General features: G+C 43.2%; 1 protein-coding gene across 1 annotated transcript in view; it reads right to left on the reverse strand.

Moving 5' to 3' along the window:
• Window positions 1-21,438, reverse strand: part of fbn1 (fibrillin 1) — a gene marked incomplete at its 5' end in the record, with an annotated part of 169,565 nt that overhangs the window by 134,522 nt on the left and 13,605 nt on the right. Inside the window, 3 exon segments of the mRNA XM_084337094.1 lie at window positions 9,594-9,689; window positions 16,846-16,941; window positions 18,360-18,458. Of these exon segments, the coding sequence (XP_084193220.1) occupies window positions 9,594-9,689; window positions 16,846-16,941; window positions 18,360-18,458 (291 nt within the window).

Here is a 21,438-nt window from a genome sequence, read left to right on the forward strand (position 1 = left end):
ACACACACACACACACACACACACACACACACACACACACACACACACACACACGTCCTTGTAGACATAGACACACTGAGCTGAGCTGAAGGGTTTGATGATCAACCACCTGGGCTTTGCAGTGGGCTGGAACAGGGACTGATATGGGGAAAGTCATTGAGTCATTGAGACACAAAGGAGCTCCTCAGCCGACTGCTCTGACTGCGGGCTGGTTGACTGTGTGGCTCACATGTTGCTGCTCTTTCACAAGCCATCCCTGGAGAAATGAGCGGCGTCGCACACACACTGGAAAGCTTATCATTTCATTGTTTCACAGCAAGCGGAGTCTGCTGTGGGAACGGCGTGGCTCCTGCATGTGATCATTCTGCAGCATCTGGCCCAGATTCCAGCCTAAATCACATTTTCTAAGTAACAGAGAATGCGTTGATCTGTCAGGTCACACTGACACTGTGGGTTTGCCGGGTGGGACGGCCCGTTGGACAGGACCCACCTCAGCGGCGATGAACTGTAAGTCACGCAGGTCTACAACACTGACGGGTTCATATTGAGGACTTCTAGCGACAGATGGGGAGCTTTCCGTGACTCTGTCCAAGAACATCTCTTGGTCCAGAATCCAGCTAGTTTTCATTGTGTCAGGTCACGTGTTTTGGAAACCCTCCTGGTCCTGCTAATGTGATAAGATCAGGTCCTAATGGGGTATTGTTCTGTAAATAGCGTTAAGAACAGTGTGTGTTCATTATAAGGACACGGTGTGTGTGTGTGTGTGTGTGTGTGTGTGTGTGTGTGTGTGTGTGTGTGTGTGTGTGTGTGTGTGTGTGTGTGTGTGTGTGTGTGTGTGTGTGTGTGTGTGTGTGTGTGTGTGTGTGTGTGTGTGTGTGTGTCTCAGAGCACAATGGCATTCCCTCAGGAGAGGATGCCGATGGACACTAGCCAAGGAAATTCCAGAGAAAGTAACTTAACCCAAAATGCCACCATATCCATTGCCCTACTTTCTCTACCTCTGTGGGGAATATACTGCTATGATCAACTGCTAAACACAGAACCAAGTCATTGGTACTGTATTAGTTGGTTCAGGTTAGCATGGGAGTCATGGAGAGACTTGATATCACACAGGTGGTGACCTACAAACAAAGGTGGTGGGTAATGTAGGCTAAGCCTTCCCTAAATGTTAAAGCCTTCCCTAAATGTTAAAGCCTTCCCTAAATGTTAAAGCCTTCCCTAAATGTTTAGGCCTTCCCTAAATGTTTAAGCCTTCCCTAAATGTTTAGGCCTTCCCTAAATGTTTAGGCCTTCCCTAAATGTTTAAGCCTTCCCTAAATGTTTAAGCCTTCCCTAAATGTTTAGGCCTTCCCTAAATGTTTAAGCCTTCCCTAAATGTTTAAGCCTTCCCTAAATGTTTAAGCCTTCCCTAAATGTTTAAGCCTTCCCTAAATGTTAAAGCCTTCCCTAAATGTTTAAGTCTTCCCTAAATGTTTAAACCTTCCCTAAATGTTCAGGCCTTCCCTAAATGTTTAAACCTTCCCTAAATGTTAAAGCCTTCCCTAAATGTTAAAGCCTTCCCTAAATGTTTAGGCCTTCCCTAAATGTTTAAACCTTCCCTAAATGTTTAAGCCTTCCCTAAATGTTTAGGCCTTCCCTAAATGTTTAGGCCTTCCCTAAATGTTTAAGCCTTCCCTAAATGTTAAAGCCTTCCCTAAATGTTAAAGCCTTCCCTAAATGTTAAAGCCTTCCCTAAATGTTAAAGCCTTCCCTAAATGTTTAAGTCTTCCCTAAATGTTAAAGTCTTCCCTAAATGTTAAAGCCTTCCATAAATGTTAAAGCCTTCCCTAAATGTTAAAGCCTTCCCTAAATGTTTAAGCCTTCCCTAAATGTTTAAGCCTTCCCTAAATGTTTAAGCCTTCCCTAAATGTTAAAGCCTTCCCTAAATGTTTAAGCCTTCCCTAAATGTTTAAACCTTCCCTAAATGTTCAGGCCTTCCCTAAATGTTCAGGCCTTCCCTAAATGTTTAAACCTTCCCTAAATGTTAAAGCCTTCCCTAAATGTTTAAGCCTTCCCTAAATGTTTAGGCCTTCCCTAAATGTTTAGGCCTTCCCTAAATGTTTAAACCTTCCCTAAATGTTTAAGCCTTCCCTAAATGTTTAGGCCTTCCCTAAATGTTTAGGCCTTCCCTAAATGTTTAAGCCTTCCCTAAATGTTAAAGCCTTCCCTAAATGTTAAAGCCTTCCCTAAATGTTAAAGCCTTCCCTAAATGTTTAAGTCTTCCCTAAATGTTAAAGTCTTCCCTAAATGTTAAAGCCTTCCATAAATGTTAAAGCCTTCCCTAAATGTTAAAGCCTTCCCTAAATGTTAAAGCCTTCCCTAAATGTTTAAGTCTTCCCTAAATGTTAAAGTCTTCCCTAAATGTTAAAGCCTTCCCTAAATGTTAAAGCCTTCCCTAAATGTTAAAGCCTTCCCTAAATGTTAAAGCCTTCCCTAAATGTTAAAGCCTTCCATAAATGTTTAAGCCTTCCCTAAATGTTAAAGCCTTCCCTAAATGTTAGTGCTTCCCTAAATGTTAAAGCGTGTCCCTAAATGTTAAAGCCTTCCCTAAAGCCTTCCCTAAACGTTAAACCCTCCCTAAATGTTAAAGCCTTCCCTAAATGTTAACGCCTTCCCTAAATGTTAAAGCCTTCCATAAATGTTTAAGCCTCCCATACATGTTAAAGCCTTCCCTAAATGTTAAAGCTTTTCCCTAAATGTTTAAGCTTTGCCCTAAATGTTTAAGCCTTCCGTAAATGTTAATGATATTTCCGTAGCCTTTTTTTGTTGATCTAAATGTTACTGATTGTGTTAAATGGGCATATAATATCGTCTCATATCGATCGCAGGCACTTGAATCAAGTCAAGTCAAGTCAATTTGATTTGTATAGCACATTTCTAGGCAGCAGCAGCTGGCACCAAAGTGCTTCACAGGCAGGTTGATAAAAAGACAAAAATAATACAATGCAAGATATAAAATTAAAAACACAGTAAAACAATGAATGTAATAAAAGCAGGTAGGACACAGTAAAACAAAGAAGATAAAAAGGGGCCAGGGGTCTAGTGGTGATTAAGTGGGGGGGAAGGCCAGGGAGAACAGGTAGGTTTTTAAAAGTGATTTAAAAACCTGCAAGGTCTGAGCGGCCCGTACTTTGAGGGGGAGGCTGTTCCACAGTCTAGGCGCTGCAGCGGAGAGTCTTGAGCCTAGTTCTAGGCACCAGCTGGGCAGCTGATCTAAGGGATCTGTGGGGGGGGGGGGGGTGGCGGTGCAGGAGCTCGGATAAATAAGGAGGAGCCGTGCCATTAGGTGATTTAAAAACATTTAGGGCTAATTTAAAATCTATCCTGAAACGAACAGGCAGCCAGTGGAGCGAGGCCAGAACTGGGCTGATGTGCTCGTGTTTTTTTGTTTTGGTGAGGAGGCGCGCGGCTGCATTCTGCACCAGCTGTAGGCGGCGGAGCAGGGATTTATCAATCCCTGTGTAGAGGGCATTGCAGTAGTCAAGGCGGGTGGTGACAAAGGCATGTATCACTGTCTCTAGGTTATTTTGAGAAAGGTATGCCTTTGTCTTCGCCAGGAGTCTGAGGTGGTAAAAGCTATTTTTCACTACGGCGCTGACCTGTTTATCGAATAAAAAATTGCTGTCAAAAATTACTCCGAGGTTCCTGACAGAGGTGGAGAGGTTTTGAGCCAGGGGACCAAGTGCGTCGATGAGGGGGGCCGGGGGGGCACTATTAAAAACAATGACCTCTGTTTTCCCTTCGTTCAGTGTCAGGGAGTTTTCAGACATCCAGCACTTGATCTCTGCCAGGCAATCAAGTAGCGGCTATATGGATGTTTTCCCTTGGGTGGATTTTAGGGGGAGGTAGACCTGCACATCATCGGCGAAGCAGTGGAATAAGATGTTATGTTTAGCCAGGATCTGGCCTAGGGGGAGTATATATAAGAGGAAGAGGGTGGGACCCAATATCGAGCCTTGGGGCACCCCACAGGTGAGGGGGGCCACAGAGGAGGTGAAGTCGCCAAGTTGGACGGAGAAGGTCCGGTTACTTAAGTAGGACCGGAACCAGTCTAAGGCGGGGCCCCTAAGGCCTACGTGATGCTCGAGGCGAGCTAAAAGGATGTTGTGATCTACCGTATCAAAGGCAGCTGTGAGGTCAAGGAGTAGTAGTAGGGATGAATTGCCTGCATCAGCAGCTGAAATCAAGTCATTTAAGACACGGAGGAGGGCCGTGTCTTAGGAGAATTAGGAGAATCTAATCGTATCTTATCGTGGCAGACTTTGTGATATCGGCAAATATCGTATCGTTGTCCAAATAATCTATAATAATCTTGTGGGGCGGCGTGGCTCAGGGGTAGAGCGGAGCGTCCAATGATCGAAGGGTTGGTGGTTCGAATCCTGCTCAAGCCCATGTCCATCGCATTGCCGTTGTGTCCTTGGGCAAGACACTTAACCTACTTGCCTCGTATGAATGTGTATGCATGTGAATGAATGTTGGTGGTGGTCGGAGGGGCCGTAGGCGATGATTATTCGCCACGCTTCCGTGAGTCTGCCTCAGGGCAGCTCTGGCTGCAATTGTAGCTTACCACCACCGGTATGACTGTGTATGAACGAATAATGGACTCTGTGAAGCGCTCTGAGTCAGAGAAGAGCGCTATATAAATCCAATCCATTATTATTATTATTATTATATCGTATCATATCGTGAGGAAACTGGTGATTCCCACCCATAAATGTACAGTTTCTTCCCCTTCAAATGTATATATATTTTTTTTATGATCTCTTTCTCAGTACTATACTGTATATTTGTATGTCTTGTATGTCATAAATGTATTGATGAATTGAAAATGGGGGACCCTGATGTAAACAAGATGAAAGTATTTTTCTGGTCTGCATCCCCTTAACACTTTGATTACCACTGGTGAACATAGTAAAACCCTGTTAACACTTTCAGTGCCACGAGGTGGCGCCAGAGTTAGCGCTTCAATGCCACCATCGGCGCCAATGTTACGCTTAATATCGCCTAATCTATGTTTTAAATTATGGCTATGTGTCTAATCTGCCCGTCGCTTATCAAAGAATCCTTTTCCAGTCAGTGCTGTCAAGGCATATTGGTTTTTTATCGCTTCATTTCCGTTTGAGAGCATTTTGAAAAGCACCCGTTTTGAGGTAAAAAAACAGTCCATTCTGGACCATTCTATGATAATCGTCTTTTACTGGAATATTCCAGAACGTTGATATTTGTCGGCCTATTTATGAATCGTTTTCAAATAAACGCTAGATGATCAATATTATACGTGCACGCACGCACATTCGAGCCGCGCACGGATAATCGCCGTGTTCATTTCCTCTTGGATTTTTACAGTGAAACCGAAAGAGCCCATTTCACAAAACAGCTTATATCTTCATCAAAATGACTCTGATTATCCTAACACTGATAACATAGATTCCTTACCTGACATCAGATGGTATCCAACTGGTATATTCCAATTCCTGATCACCATTCGAAAAAATCGATAAGTGTATAGATCCAACGTGATACAGTAGTACACATGATTCCGCGGGTCTCAGAGGCTCCAGAATTAACTCTGATAACCCCGGCTGCATCAGTGGACTGGAAAATGTGGAGTACAGGATTTTTTTCCCCATCCATTTTCATTGAGTCCATTCCAAAATCCCTTATGTCATCTGGGAGACGATAGGGGGCGCTTTTTTCCACATCTGATGTCGTGAGTGGCTTTCAACGAGATATTAATAATTCCGAGAAAACTTGTGCGTGGCATAGAAAGTGTTAAATGCCACCACCGACTTCAATGATAGCGTTGTGAACGCATATTCTCTCTCTTAAATTATGGCTATGTGTCTAATCTGCCTGTCGTTTATCAATGACTTATTTGCAGTCAACATTGTCGAAACGGATTGTTTTTTTATCGGTTCATTTTTGTTTTATAGCATTTTGAAAAGCCCTCGTTTTCAAGGAAAATATAAAGATTCCGTGATAAAAGGCATTTACTGGAATATTCTAGAATACACAAAAACCTTGTAATTTTTCGGCCTATTTATAAATCGTTTTCAAATAAACGCTAGATTATCGATAGTATATGTGTACTTATGCACACTATAGAGGTGGGCTGAAAAAATATTCTCTCATTTCCTCATCAGCGATCACAGCCACACACACACACGCATAGGGAAAAAGCTTATACTGTATCTCCGTGAAAACAGGTCTGATTATCTTAAGACTGGTAAAATAGATTCCTTATCTGAGATCCGATGTTATCCAAAAAGATTATTCCAATTCCTGATCGCCATTCCAAATATCGATCACGCTTATTGATTACAGTGTTGAGTCCTGTAAATACATAATCCACACGTTTTCCGGGCCGGTAAGCACAATCGATCCTTCAGATGCCTTGAAGGGAAAATAAAATGAGGAAACTGACCACCCCCCCTTCAGCAGTGTAATGTAATGGGGTGCAGTTACACAGGGAGAGACAATAGGGGGCGGTATCTTCCCAATTGAGCTCAGAGAGACTCTGCAGCACTAACCCGAGGCTCGATTGATGAAATATTAATTCAAATCACCAATAAAATAAATACGGCAAACAAACGATATAATGTCGTTGGCGGGCACTCAACTGGCGGGATGAACTAACGACTTATAGCGTTGGTGGCATCCAAAGTGTTAACAATTGTTTGTATTGAGCCGTACTGTATACCCATTCTGCAATCTGTTAGTAAAGTTTTCAATCAATCAATCAATCAATCAAACGTTTTTCCCTAATGTTTAAGCCTTCCCTAAATGTCTTGCCTGGATTATTGGTATTATTTTGTGTGTGAGTCATTATCACTGCACCAGGATGAACTGTGTACTTCTCATGGGTAGGCTAAAAGAAATCTCCAGATAATTATAATTTTAGTATCAGTGCTATCATGTCCAGGATCCGTGGAGATCATCACATCTATCCCATCTGTGTTATATGTAGGGCTCAACACTGCAAGACGAGTTGCAATTTAACTGCTGAAGTACAAATCTCCTGTCTGTCTCTGACTGGATTACTTTACCTGATCAAGACATGGATTATTTTAAACAAGTGATGTTAATATATGATGAATGATTACAGGATTCAAGGTGGCTAATTGTGGGTTAGTTAGATGTGGTGAACATGTAAGGCTAATATTACATAACGTTATAGTTTGTGGTTGTGAAACCCCTTGGGTAATGTTAAGTTGCCTGATTTGTATTCCGCGTCACTGCCAAGGATGTGGCAAATCAACGTTACGGTTGATTGGCCCGGGTTTTACTTTTTGTGATCAATCTCGGGCCGCCAAAAATATTGTCTGCCCCAACCGCCAACTCAACCCCAACTCATTCTCAGCCTCAGCCGCTGGCTATACAAACATACAAAAACATAAACATATTGTATGTTGTGAGCACACAGGAAGTACATTTAAACAGACTGCATTAGAAAGATGAGTGAAGATGGAAGTTGGTCTCCACTCCAAAGAGCTTTCTCAAAACACACGCACGCACGCACGCACGCACGCACGCACGCACGCACGCACGCACGCACGCACGCATGCACGCACGCACGCACGCACACACACACACACACACACACACACACACACACACACACACACACACACACACACACACACACACACACACAAATAAACTATGAGTCTGCATCACATCCTGAGGAGAAAGAGACCAGTAAATAGCTGAGGCAGACCATACATACACACATGTATTGAAACATTTCAATAGGTTGGAAGACAACAATGCATGCAGATATAATTAGACAGAATTATACACAGGCATATCTGATGAAATACCAGTTTTAAATCGACTCTGATCTGAACATCTCTTTACTATGAACCACTATGGTGATGTATTTTTGTACAAAAGAAATACATCACCAGAGACACTCAAATTTCCAATGTCTTATTCCCTGGGACTTGTGAACAGAGTCAAGATGGTCAGACATGTAGGCTAATAGTTACTGTGAGAAAACTGAGATCTCTCAACATCAGTCTCCAGCCAAGCCTCCAGGACAGGACAGCATGGGAACTGAAATCAGAACATAAAACTGAATCCAGTCGATAAGACAAGTGGCTAAACTCACCAAGCACACAGATAGTGTCTAACATTAGTTGCTTAGTTGAACGAGAGGACACATCCACAGCCAAGAACAACTGACAGTTCCACAAAGCCTGTGCTCCTTAAGAGGGATGTCAGTAATTAGGAGGTCTGCAGCCAATCCAAATATTAGCTTTACAAGGTCACCACACTGACCCCCAGAGATCATCACAGCCACAGACCACCAGTCTGCCTGTAAACCCCCTTCGGTAAGAGATACACAATCCTACGTGCGTGTGTGTACGTGCATACAAATAAATGTATGCCCATGCGCACACGCACACACACACACACACACACACACACACACACACACACACACACACACACACACACACACACACACACACACACACACACACACACACACACTTGACTCAGAAACGCAGGACAGGCTCTGTTTGCGTGCACCACTTGTATACTTTTAGAACCTTGCTCACATGCGCCAGAGTTGAAACCGCAGGGGGTGTGGAGGTCTTTAGTTTACAAACAGAGCACGTTCAAAAAGACATTACATTCCCCACAGCATCATTTCGGAGCAGATGTGGAAAATAATGGTCCTTTCTGAGCTTGACATGCGAGTGTTCCACAACAAACCGCATACCACGAACACACGCCAGTACTGTGCCTCAGCGGGAGCTGTCTTTGTCACCAAATACCACCAAGTCGTGTTGTAAACCCGAAGCAGTATGGGTTTAACACCACAATACACGCCCCTGAGGACAACAAGGATGTATGAGCAGCTTTGACACAGAGAGGCGACAACCATCGAGGGTGCCTTTGAGCAGGGCACTAAACCCCCCCACCCCCACCTGCTCGGTGGCTAACGACACAAGACTGTCCCCGGCTGTTGCTGTTAATGTGTTCTTAGCCAACTTGCCTGGTTACATGAGAATGACACGCATACCGCTTGAGCCATAGATGTCAGGAATAACTATGTTGGCAATTGATGTGATCAGTAAATATCTTGTATCTCTAAAAGGGTGAACTTTTCAGGAATTCAGAATTGCCACCGCATTTTCAGACTGACACCCACATATATTTTCTAGATTATAGAGGGTGGGTTTTAAATGGGTTACATGGGTGATATACTCATAAAACCTTCCCACCATATATAGCTAGAGACCCCTCTTCATTGAGGGTTAAGGACAGGGGGTACTGTGGGCTTGTGAAGCCTGTTGAGACATGTATTGTGATAGATACATTCATTTGACTTGACTTGACTGTAGAACCATGTTGACTTTCACTCATGTCTCATGAGCATAAGGTGAAGGAAAATACCAAACGACAGGTTTGAGGAATACATATAATATAAAGTGATCAAATACATTTAATTAGTAAATAGAGCAAAACAGACCCAGGACTGGGTAATGAAAATTTTTTTGTGCAGTAGTAATTGTTTAAAAGATAAATAAGAGACTGTTAATTACCTCTCTCACACTGAGCCCCGGTGAAGCCGTAGGTACACACGCAGCGGTTCGGAGCCACACACCTTCCTCCATTAAGACAGCCATTTTCGCACACCGCTGGCAGGCGAGAAACACGCAAAAAACATGTAAGTTAATGACACAGCAGTGCACACATTTAGCACACACACACACGTGAGCGAGCCCTCATGAGTGCGATTCATTCTTCTCTTTTATTTTCATCTGAGGTAGTTGTACCTTAACTCATTCACGGCCAGGCATGCGTTGTTCATGGGACGGGGTAGCACGGTGTGGGACCTCACTCGCTATTTGCATATCAATAGCTCCGGTCGTCAGGTGTGTTAAATACGTTCTCAGACACATTCACACCTAACCTTGTTGTGAAGACGTGTTACATTCCATTCGTAGAGGCAATTAGGCACTGTCTTTAGTCTGTGCCCAAGCGAGGGGACATTAAATGCGCATTCGCGGGAGCGCGCGCACGCGCAGGGAGCGCGCGTGCACGTGGTGCGTGTCACCCCAGATGATTTCAATAACGCACCACTGTTCACGGCCAACCACGACTATAGTCGGGTTATCTCGCCAACCGTTGAGCGCCGAAACCCGAGTATAGTCGGGTTTTCGATCGTTTTCATAGTTTTTTCTTTTATTCGATTTTAATATCCTCTACACTCTCACGTACCTCTGTGTTACCATTGGAACTCATTCTGAGACCCCGAGAGTGCAATACCGGCCGAATCCTGCTAGGTGGCAGTATCGCCTACCCTTTGAAACCTTATTTCACACTGTGTGTTACATTGTATATGGTCCGGGCGGAGAATTTAGACCAAGCCAAGTGAATCGCTTCTAGTAGGGTCATCTGTGGCACTTCCGTGACCGTGGAGAGCGAAGGTCCGTTTCTCAATGGATTTGTCATCTCCAAAGGGATTTTTTTCAAAATCGTCACAGAGCCTTCATATTAGGCTCTAATGAAAGCTCTGCTCATGATGAGTTGAATAATATACAGTATAAGTACACAGAAGTAATCTCTGAGGTCAATAAAGTCAATGTTTGTGTGTAACCAACAGTTGCTGATTTGCGGTTTTCCATTAAATAGGGTAGGCTACTGAGAATAATGGTTCATCCCATCACATTTTCATAATGAACCAAAAATAATTTTGCACTATAGCCTAACATAAAATAGTATTCTGTATGCAAAGCTAGCAAGGTTAGTTTCTTGAGCTGAATTTAACCCTTGTGCGCTGCTTATTTATTTATCTTACTTTGGTGTTAACAAAAACTCTGGGTCCGAATGGACCCGCTGTGTAACTCAGTACCAACCACCCCAAAAAACAAGGATTATTATCCAGTTTTGTTTTGTACTTCATTACTAACTTATTATAACCAGTCCCCATATCAAACCTTATTTTATATGTCCCCATATGGCCCCAAGACACAATATACCTATTTATATTTATTATCGAAAATAGGATTATATTCATTCATGCTGTTACCCATATTGAAGAAAATGGGTAAATATGTATGCAATCTGACTATGAAGACACTTTATTGAGTAAACGGCTTTGTGGGTTTTAGAACTGTATTATGGAAATAAATCAATATATCAGAATGAACTTGACAGGAATCCAAACCGTGGCTATTTATTGGTGTTGCTGCGAAAAAATTTGTTATGCCACTCTCCCAGCCCCCCACAAGATGATACAATGTATCTATGTTTGTGTGGGAATGTCTCGGTTTTTGTGGGAATATTGTATTCCGGTGTGCACTGTACTGAACTGTAGGCCTGTGTGTGTGTGCATGCGTGTGTGTAAGTGTGTCTCTATGTGTGTAAGAGTGTGTAATCGTGACCTTGTTGCAACACCCCTTTTTCAGTCAAGCTGTGAAGCAGTCAGAGTGTCAGCACTCGCTTTTTCTCTAACTAACATTAACGTTACACACTTTAAATTAAGACACTTTGTTTGAGGATATCAACGTTATTCACTAGTCTAAAGATAGTTCTACCATCAAGAACATATAAAACCTAACGTTACTAACTCTGCAATGCTCAAAGTGTAAGCCTATTTAATTTTTAAAGGATCACATTCACTCCTAATGTGTTAGAAACGCTACCACCAGCGGCTACGTGAGTTGCTTTCCCTCCCAATGAAAGACAAAGCACACAATGTCCTATGAATGTGTCCTAAAATGTGACATGCCTTGTAAGCCCACCGATACTATAAATCAAGGCAAATGGGACAGCATACATTTAAAAGCCCAAAACTGGCCAGGACTTGATACATTTGGTGATGTTTACACAACCACCTCCTGGGAAGATGGGCCAACCAATCACTACATGCATTCATCATGTTATATTTCTATCTCATCTTCAGCTGTGCTTAAGCAAGCCAGGCGACGCAAAGACAACGAAAGTAAAGATGCTCAGTGTTCAAGATCTGAAATGCCTGCTCAGAGTGCTTTATGTGATGAAGAGGCAGAGGGACCGTCACCAAAGCACCTTTGTTCGTCAGTGGGTGGCCTCTCCATGACAAAACAAAATGTGTGTGTTGTATGCAAGGTACGGACATGAGGCAACCAAACAGGAAACAATGCAAGCTGTTAAGAATCAACACACAGTCAGCATGGCGCTCCTTCAAGCGCCACACAATCCTCATAGAAGATGAGGAGCTCAGGGATCGTCTCACATGACTAATTGAGTCAACGACAGCACTGTCAGATCCTTACGCAAATGATATAATGTACCACTATGCCTGTTGGATGAAGCATATCCACCACACAGTCTTCAAGACAGATGATGCTATGCATCTCCAGAGTGTGTCTCTCTCAGAGGCAAATAATTTGTTCTTTAGACACGTTGATACTGTCATCTTTGATGAGTGCGAGATCCGTTCACTGCAGTCTCTTTTAACAGACTACAGACGCATCGTCAGTGACTATGGCTACCCAGTGGGCGAGGTCAAATCATCTTACGTCTAAAGTCTGCTCATTGACCACACCTCAGGCTTCTATGGGCATGGAAAGAAAAAGGTGTTGGAGAAGGCGATGGTTGTTCCTGAGGCAAGAGAGCTCCTGGGACGAGTGGGTGAGAGTCTGGAGTTGAAAGATGAAGTGAGAGCGGATATGAAAGCCTTTGTCCTCTCAATTGTTTACGCTGAGAGTGCAGATGTTACGTGTGGCCAGGCCAGAGCTTCCAAGTGGCACAAATTGAAGAAGAAGTGTACGATTCGTCTCCCAGCTGATGAGGACTCCATGGATCTTCATGTGGAAAGGACAAACTACATTACATATTGCCAGCTCCATTACAACCTTCAAGAACATCCTTCCCCCATTGGTCACGGCTGGGAACTAGTGAATGGGAAGTGCCGGCCAGTGCGTCATCATACCCTTCCCCTCTTGCTCCAGCAGCTCACATCTCATGACTGCTCAGATGAGAGTAGCAGTGATAATGAATGGAGTCAGTGTGGAGAATCAACAGATGAAGAATAGTGATTCTGTCTCCGGTTCTCATCATCCATCAACAACAAGTTGTTAAGTTATATCGTCTGCTTAGCTTACTTTATATCCATCCCTACTCTGTATTTTGTTTTGTACCAGCCTTTTCTCTCCACCCTTATTTCCGTTATTTTTTAATATTGTGATGTGAACATTAGTGTGTTTTATTCTAACAATTATATTTTCAGTTTGACATTACATGGTTCAGTTGCTGTGTCAGTCAGAGGGAGATGCTGTTGCCTCCAAATCTGCCCTTAAGGCCATTAGGCTACTAGTTGATCAATTATTATTTTGGAGTGCTATTTGTTGAAGCACCACACCTCCCTTTTGACTGTTCACCTTGTAGTGGTCAGGGAGCTTGAGTACCTCAGTGAACCCTGAGAGCTATGCCAGTAGGAGGAAACTCCTAGCAGGTTTTACCAAACCGGACAGGTCTAGGGTGAGAGGTCAGACAAAGCAGTCAGACAACCTTGTGGAAACAGCATCTGGGGCCAATAACCCACCCTGCTGAAGCAAACAGGGGTGATCATGTCTCCGACTTTCACAGATGGATGGAGTATGATGGAAGATACCCACCTATCTCCTCTGTCCATAACTCAACTCATCATGAGCAGAGCTTTCATTAGAGCCTAATATGAAGGCTCTGTGACGATTTTGAAAATAATCCCGTTTGGAGCAAAAAATTTGCAGCCATCTTGCATTTGAAGGTCAACAATAGGTCAAATCATTATATAAACACCAAATATGTATTCCTTGATCAAAATAAGCTCTGAAACCATGTATTGTGCATCATTGTAGGTGAAACCATTAAAAAGTTAATTTCCACGGCAGCCATTTTGGATTTTGGTCTCTCACGAATTTCCCCTGCCTTTTAAAAAAATACACCCCGGCTAAATTTGTTTATTAACCATCCTAGATGACAAATCCATTGAGAAACGGACCTTCGCTCTCCACGGTCACGGAAGTGCCACAGATGACCCTACTATTCATCCGAGCACACTTCATGCATATTTTGTGCCAGTTCATGTCAGGGACCCGATGGACATCAATACTGGAAATTGTGATCAGACAATTGGAATATTCTTTTTGGGATACCTCCTAGTAAAGGTAAGGACTATATGACATCAATCCTACTTTGATCCAACAATGATTTCACATCGATCGCAACGATCATATGTCACGTACTCCAAAACGTATGCCGTTGCTGACGATCAGAGCACCTTTGATGCATTCATGATGAAACATAATACCTATTATATACTTTTGATTAGGAAATAGTAGCATGTCCAGGCGGGCAACGCGAACGCCTTTAGCAAAATTCACATAGCGCTCCATAACGCAGCTTCCAGGAATTAGTCAGGATCACTCTGAAACTATACAATATTCACCACGGGATAACATGCAAACGTATACATGAAAAAAAAAATTACATGTTGGACCAGAGATAGTGACTGTCAAATGAGCCATAGTATTGTCTCCATAGCTATAATATAGAATTTAGATATAGCTCTGCAAACATCGTGACGCACAGTGAAAATCCCTATCTTTTAAATCCTGGCCCATTGACTACAAGGATGGATAAAATGGCTGGCGCTGAAAGTGTTAAGATAATTGAAGGCTGGCATCTGTAAATGCACATATAAGTACTTTATTCTTATTCTTTTTTTTGTATCCACTTTTTCTCCTTATTTTTCTATTTTTCTCCCATCCCAATTTCGTATTTTGCCAATTCTCCCCTCCCCTATCTTGAACGTTGCTAGACTATGCCCCCCACTGGTCGGTTGTAGTGAGGATAGAAGCCTTGCATCACGTGTCCCCTCCGGTACATGAGGAGGCAGCCTGTTGCATATTTTCACCAGACAGCGCGGACTCTCAGTGGCGAGGAGTAACACGTGGGAGGCTCACGCTGCCCCCGATACTTCCTGTCTCTGCTGTGCAGGCGTCACCCAACCGACCTGTAGGAGTCGCTGTCCACAACGTCCAATCCCCACCCACCGGCTTCCACCCGCTACCTCTGCCAATTGAGATAGTATGACAACTGGTCCAAGCCGCAGGCAATGCTGACACCGGGATTCGAGACCGGAGTCTCTTGCATTGGTGACGAGCGCAATCTCCGCTACGCCACCCAGCCGCCACCGTTATTCTTATTCTTATTATTATCATTATTTTCTTTCCAATAAAATGAAAATCGGAAAATAAGTGGTATATGATGGAAAATGGATCTGTTTTTAATTTTTTATTTACTGATCTGTAAAAGTCTTGTCGAATGTAAGGTTTTATGTTTTGTGTGGACCCCAGGAAGACTAGTTGTTGTCATGCAACAGCTAATGGGGATCCTAATAAACTCAATAAACTCAACTCAATAAAACACAACACTTTAAAATGAATTAACATCCAGAGGCTGAGGTGTTAGAAGGTTGACCCTTTCACTACCACACTACAGAGGGTTAACCTTTCACTACCACACCGTCTGTAGTGTGGTAGTGAAAGGTTAACCTTCTGTAGTGTGGTAGTGAAAGCGTTAACTCTTTGTAGTGTGGTAGTGAAAGGGTTAACATTCTGTAGTGTCGTAGTGAAAGGTTAACCTCTTAAGCCCTAGCCCTATTTTCTGAAAATCCACCTAAAAATACATACCTAAGTAAATGTAATATTGCTCCACTTCGACAAGGTCCATTTGCATGTTCTTGGTATCTAGGGACATCTATGGATCTCAGGGAACGTATTCCCAGTGTCAGAAATATTGTGTCTGTTACTAGTGTAAACTATAGAATCATCAGTCGCAGTCAACCAGTACCTGCTAACGGGTCGAACCCTTTAGCTCAACTGGTTGACGCGGCTGTTGCGGAGCACGAACTTGAATAGGAGAGCTGTATTTGCTCTTGGTATGTCAGGTCTGTTTTGATTGTGTCATGGCAGTCTTTAACCGTCTGACGGCTCATATGTTGTCCATTTCGACCAGCGTCTGTCGTATGTCTCGGCCTTTATTCTCAGCAGGAATGTCATTTTTTCCATAGCGCTTATCTCCTCCACTATTCCCCTCCATGTCTCTTTGTCTGATTTTGAACAGGTACAAGTCTTCATTGTGTATGGTCTCCTCTGTGATCAAACCCAGGTACATCAACTGGGGTTTCATGGGGAATTCGTAGCTAAGGATTCTGTACATTTCCTGTGTAATACTCTCCCAGAATCTCATCACAGACCGCAGTGGTTTTAATGGTCAGATAGTGGTTATAGGGCGGTCCTTACGTTGACCGCAGTGGTTTTAATGGTCAGATAGTGGTTATAGGGCGGTCCTTACGTTGACCGCAGTGGTTTTAATGGTCAGATAGTGGTTATAGGGCGGTCCTTACGTTGACCGCAGTGGTTTTAATGGTCAGATAGTGGTTATAGGGCGGTCCTTACGTTGACCACAGTGGTTTTAATGGTCAGATAGTGGTTATAGGGCGGTCCTTACGTTGACCACAGTGGTTTTAATGGTCAGATAGTGGTTATAGGGCGGTCCTTACGTTGACCACAGTGGTTTTAATGGTCAGATAGTGGTTATAGGGCGGTCCTTACGTTGACCGCAGTGGTTTTAATGGTCAGATAGTGGTTATAGGGCGGTCCTTACGTTGACCGCAGTGGTGTTAATGGTCAGATAGTGGTTATAGGGCGGTTCTTACGTTGACCGCAGTGGTTTTAATGGTCAGATAGTGGTTATAGGGCGGTTCTTACGTTGACCGCAGTGGTTTTAATGGTCAGATAGTGGTTATAGGGCGGCCCTTACGTTGACCGCAGTGGTTTCCTACGTAGCCGTTCTGGCACTGGCAGTGGTCCTCAGCACATGTGCCTCCGTTCATACAGCGGATGTTACAGTGCTGGACTGCAGGCACACACACACAGAGAGAAGAAGGAAAATGAATGGTTAAACTTACAACACAAACACACATTACAGGTTAGACTTACAACATAAACACACAGAAATGCACGATGAGCCATGTTTATCATAAATCACGCTAAGAAATAATATTCCCCAGAAATGTATAGTGTGACAACAGATGAGCACATTGGGTAAAAGTGCTGTGCACTGCTAGAGGGCGACATGGAGGAGATGTTGACTATGGATCTCTTCCAAAGCACACATGCCCATTCTGCTCACACAGACAACAATATGCTTTCAGAGTTAGCGTGCTATTTCCGAGAGTGCAATTGTAACATAGATCAATTACTGCACGTTTTTTGGGCAGTATCAAGGGTGGTTTTGGCAAAATACTTCAACCTTGGATGATTGTGATACTGTGCATGTGTTCTGGTATGGTGCTAGTTATTGTCCCTAGAACACTGCAAACCTGATAAAAAAGGAGACCAAGGGAGAGGATGTGGTATTATACATATTATAAAAAAAAATAAAAGTCTGAGAAATTCCAAATGGAAAGATTTCTAACAAAAAACATTCCTTTCGATTGTTGCTCTAGAGAGGCAGAAATATCACAATACCACACGTCTGTCTGTTCTAAGTCACCGCTCGTCACTTGCTGCTGTTGTTGTCATTATTTAATAGTTTAATTATACCATCAAAGCTCTTCCATAATGGTACTGCTCTTTGAAACCAAGAAAAGGCATTTGTTGCTCACATTATTACAGTATGTGGCTATATAAATAATATTATCAGTGTTTTTACATAATGCACATTATTCTGCATACTACCTTATATTCCAGACACAGTCTTAATCTTAGTCCTAGGTGTAACAAGAGGATGGGTCATAGCCCAAACATTCATATGACGGTTATTCAGCGCTGGGTGACAACACTACATCTTACAATGTGATTTGTGTCCCGTTGGTAACGAGGGAAACCATTTCTATGATGACACTGACCCACCCTCTTCTTATGACTTTGTAGTACATGACTAAACAGAATATTGGCAATATTGCCATGGAAAAAGAACTATCACACTCTGCAAAACTCAACAGTATGTGGGATAAGATGTTTACATGTCTCAGTATACTGAATAATATCCCAGAGATCATAGCCAGCATATGAGCTTATCCTGGCTATTTCTGCTAACGAGATATCGCATTTACATGTTCCAATCGAAGAACAGAACACGCAAAATCAATCAATCAATCAATCAATCAATCAACATATTATGTAAATGCACTTCATGTATTTATCTGTCAACCAGGAATCAATTCACTCATCCATTCGCCAATCTAGCAGTGTTATTACAGAATGATTTCAGAGGTTTTCCATGTAAAGCAGCATCACATTAGGAGGTGCATTAGGAGGGCAGTAAAGTACCTGACTTGGATCCACAGGCAGCGGAGATCTGGCCGTTGGGACAGGTGCACATGTTGGGTCTGGAACAGAAGCCGTCTCCACATGCGCTGCGACAAATTGCTGTAAAGACACATCAAAACAACATCATAAAATCATATATATCACACAACTGCTCACTGTAGCAAGGTAAAGACACATCAAAACAACTCATCATACAATCATATACATCATACAACCATCCACTGTAGCGAGGTAAATAACTTCATAAACAACATGGATGTGGACATACGCACTGGCCTTGCATGAAGCCTGGCTCACTGCAGCCTTTCCCTTCTTGTGCTTGAAGGAAAACACAGCTAAAGCTAAAGCTACATCTGCCTATACGTTTAGAATTCCCATGGGAACAGCGTGGGAACATGGTCCATGTGCTAAAACCTATATTAACACGGTGGCATGCAGTAGATGCAAACCCTTCTCGCATAAATGTAACTGGTCTTACACAAAGTGTCATGCCTGTGGGCCGCCACTTGGGGCAGAGTGGCTAAGTGTGAGTGGATTACTAATTAAGTGAGTGAGTGAGTGAGTGAGTGAGTGAGTGAGTGAGTGAGTGAGTGAGTGAGTGAGTGAGTGAGTGAGTGAGTGAGTGAGTGACATTGCCGATCATAGAGATGCTTTGCATCAAAAACAAAATCAACAACTCTTCAAAAATAGACCAGATACCAAATATGGCCATTCTGCTCCTTAACTCTCAGCAGATTGGCAGTGGTCCTGAGTGTTTTTTGTTTGTTGTTGTTGTGCTTTTTCCATGTTTGATTCACAGACGTAGCTGAAGGCCAATGTGCATTTAGTGGCTGTTCTGACTTTGTTGTTCCCTTTCCCACAGTCTGCTGCTGGCATGGTCCCCTGCCTCCTGTCCCGTCAGGTAGAGTCCAGCCACTGACCCCAACTCCCCGAACCCCACTGCTAAACTATGTCATTAGGGCTGCTACAGGCAGCCAGCCAGCTAGACTGCAATCACACAACACAACAGGCCCTTTGGCCTCTTCCTGTCTGCTGAGAGAGAGAGAGAGAGAGAGAGAGAGAGAGAGAGAGAAGAGAGAGAGAGAGAGAGAGAGAGAGAGAGAGAGAGAGAGAGAGAGAGAGAGGAGAGAGAGAGAGGAGAGGAGAGGGAGAGAGAGAGAGAGAGAGAGGGAGAGAGAGAGAGAGAGAGGAGAGAGAGAGGGAGGAGAGAGAGAGGAGAGAGAGAGAGAGAGAGAGAGAGAGAGAGAGAGAGAGAGAGAGAGAGAGAGAGAGATGAGAGAGAGAGAGAGAGAGAGAGAGAGAGGAGGGGGGGGGGAGAGAGAGAGAGAGAGAGAGATGAGAGAGAGAGAGAGAGAGAGAGAGAGAGAGAGAGAGAGAGAGGGGGGAGAAGAGAGAGAGAGAGAGAGAGAGAGAGAGAGAGAGAGAGAGAGAGAGAGAGAGAGAGAGAGAGAGAGAGAGAGAGAGAGAGAGAGAGAGAGAGAGAGAGAGAGAGAGAGAGAGAGAGAGAGGGGGGGGAGGAGAGAGAGAGGAGAGAGAGAGAGAGAGAGAGAGAGAGAGAGAGAGAGAGAGAGAGAGAGAGAGAGAGAGAGAGAGAGAGAGAGGAGAGAGAGAGAGAGAGAGAGAGAGAGAGAGAGAGAGAGAGGGAGAGAGAGAGAGGAAGAGAGAGAGAGAGAGAGATGAGAGAGAGAGAGAGAGAGAGAGAGAGAGAGAGAGAGAGGGGGGAGAAAAAAGAGAGGGAGAAAAAGAGAGAGGGAGAGAGAGAGAGGGAGGGGAGAAAAAGAGAGGGAGAAAAAGAGAGAGGAGAGAGACAGAGTTTCGAATACTAGAGGCCTACAAAATAAAACTCAGTAAAAGGATAAATCCTGTTTTTCATGGCCTGCTCTCTGCTTATCGTCACACAAACATTTAGCTTAATTTAGATGGCAGCCACTGGTGCTTCCTGAATGTGAGTCATGGGGTGAGCTGCAATATGGAACACAATTGTCTTTCATGCTAAATGAAGATGCTGTTGCCCATAATGATTCTTTTAATGATTCTTTGAGTTATCTCAGTCTAAAGAACCATCCCAGTGTCGTCTGAGTCTTTGAGTTCTCTCAGTCTAAAGAACCCTTCCAGTGTTGTCTGATTCTTTGAGTTCTCTCAGTCTAAAGAACCCTTCCAGTGTTGTCTGAGTCTTTGAGTTCTCTCAGTCTAAAGAACCATCCCAGTGTTGTCTGAGTCTTTGAGTTCTCTCAGTCTAAAGAACCATCCCAGTGTTGTCTGAGTCTTGAGTTCTCTCAGTCTAAAGAACCATCCCAGTGTCGTCTGAGTCTTTGAGTTCTCTCAGTCTAAAGAACCATCCCAGTGTTGTCTGAGTCTTTGAGTTCTCTCAGTCTAAATAAAGCTTCCAGTGTCATCTGATTCTTGTCATATTATCACATGAAGGTTGCACGTGTAAAGGCTGGCTCCCAATCCTATGAATGGCTGCATTTTCTATAGCACTACACAATGGCGTTTTTACAATGGAAAGACTGCATACATTATCATCAGGCACTCAAGTCTAACTGAAAACTGTAGATCTTATACCCACTGAATGCTAAAAACATGATATTGTAATATTATTACTTAAAGAGGAATGCCTTAGTTAGGGCTGGGAGGTATAGTACTAGTAGTGGTGGTGGTAGTAGTGGTGGTGGTAGTAGTAGTAGTAGTACTAGTAGTAGTAGTAGTAGTAGTAGTAGTAGTAGTAGTAGTAGTAGTAGTAGTAGTAGTAGTAGTAGTAGTAGTAGTAGTAGTAGTAGTAGTAGTAGTAGTAGTAGTAGTAGTAGCAGTAGTAGTAGTAGTAGTAGTAGTAGTAGTAGTAGTAGTAGTAGTTATACCGATACCGGATCCATGTAAAGGTATGTATTTTTACCAATCATTGTTTAAACATTGAAAAAATGATACATGTATTTTTAAGCTCAGTCTGGGGGGGTTCAAATCTGCCATTCTGAATGAAAGAGCATGACCATGACGTGAAGTGTATTACCAAATAAAAAATACATAAAAAATATGTCAAATCATAATGTTATTTCCATTGGATTAAAACCAAACACCATCA

Source organism: Notolepis coatsorum (assembly GCF_963971535.1).
Source record: "Notolepis coatsorum genome assembly, chromosome: 20".
NCBI classification, from domain to species: domain Eukaryota; kingdom Metazoa; phylum Chordata; class Actinopteri; order Aulopiformes; family Paralepididae; genus Notolepis; species Notolepis coatsorum.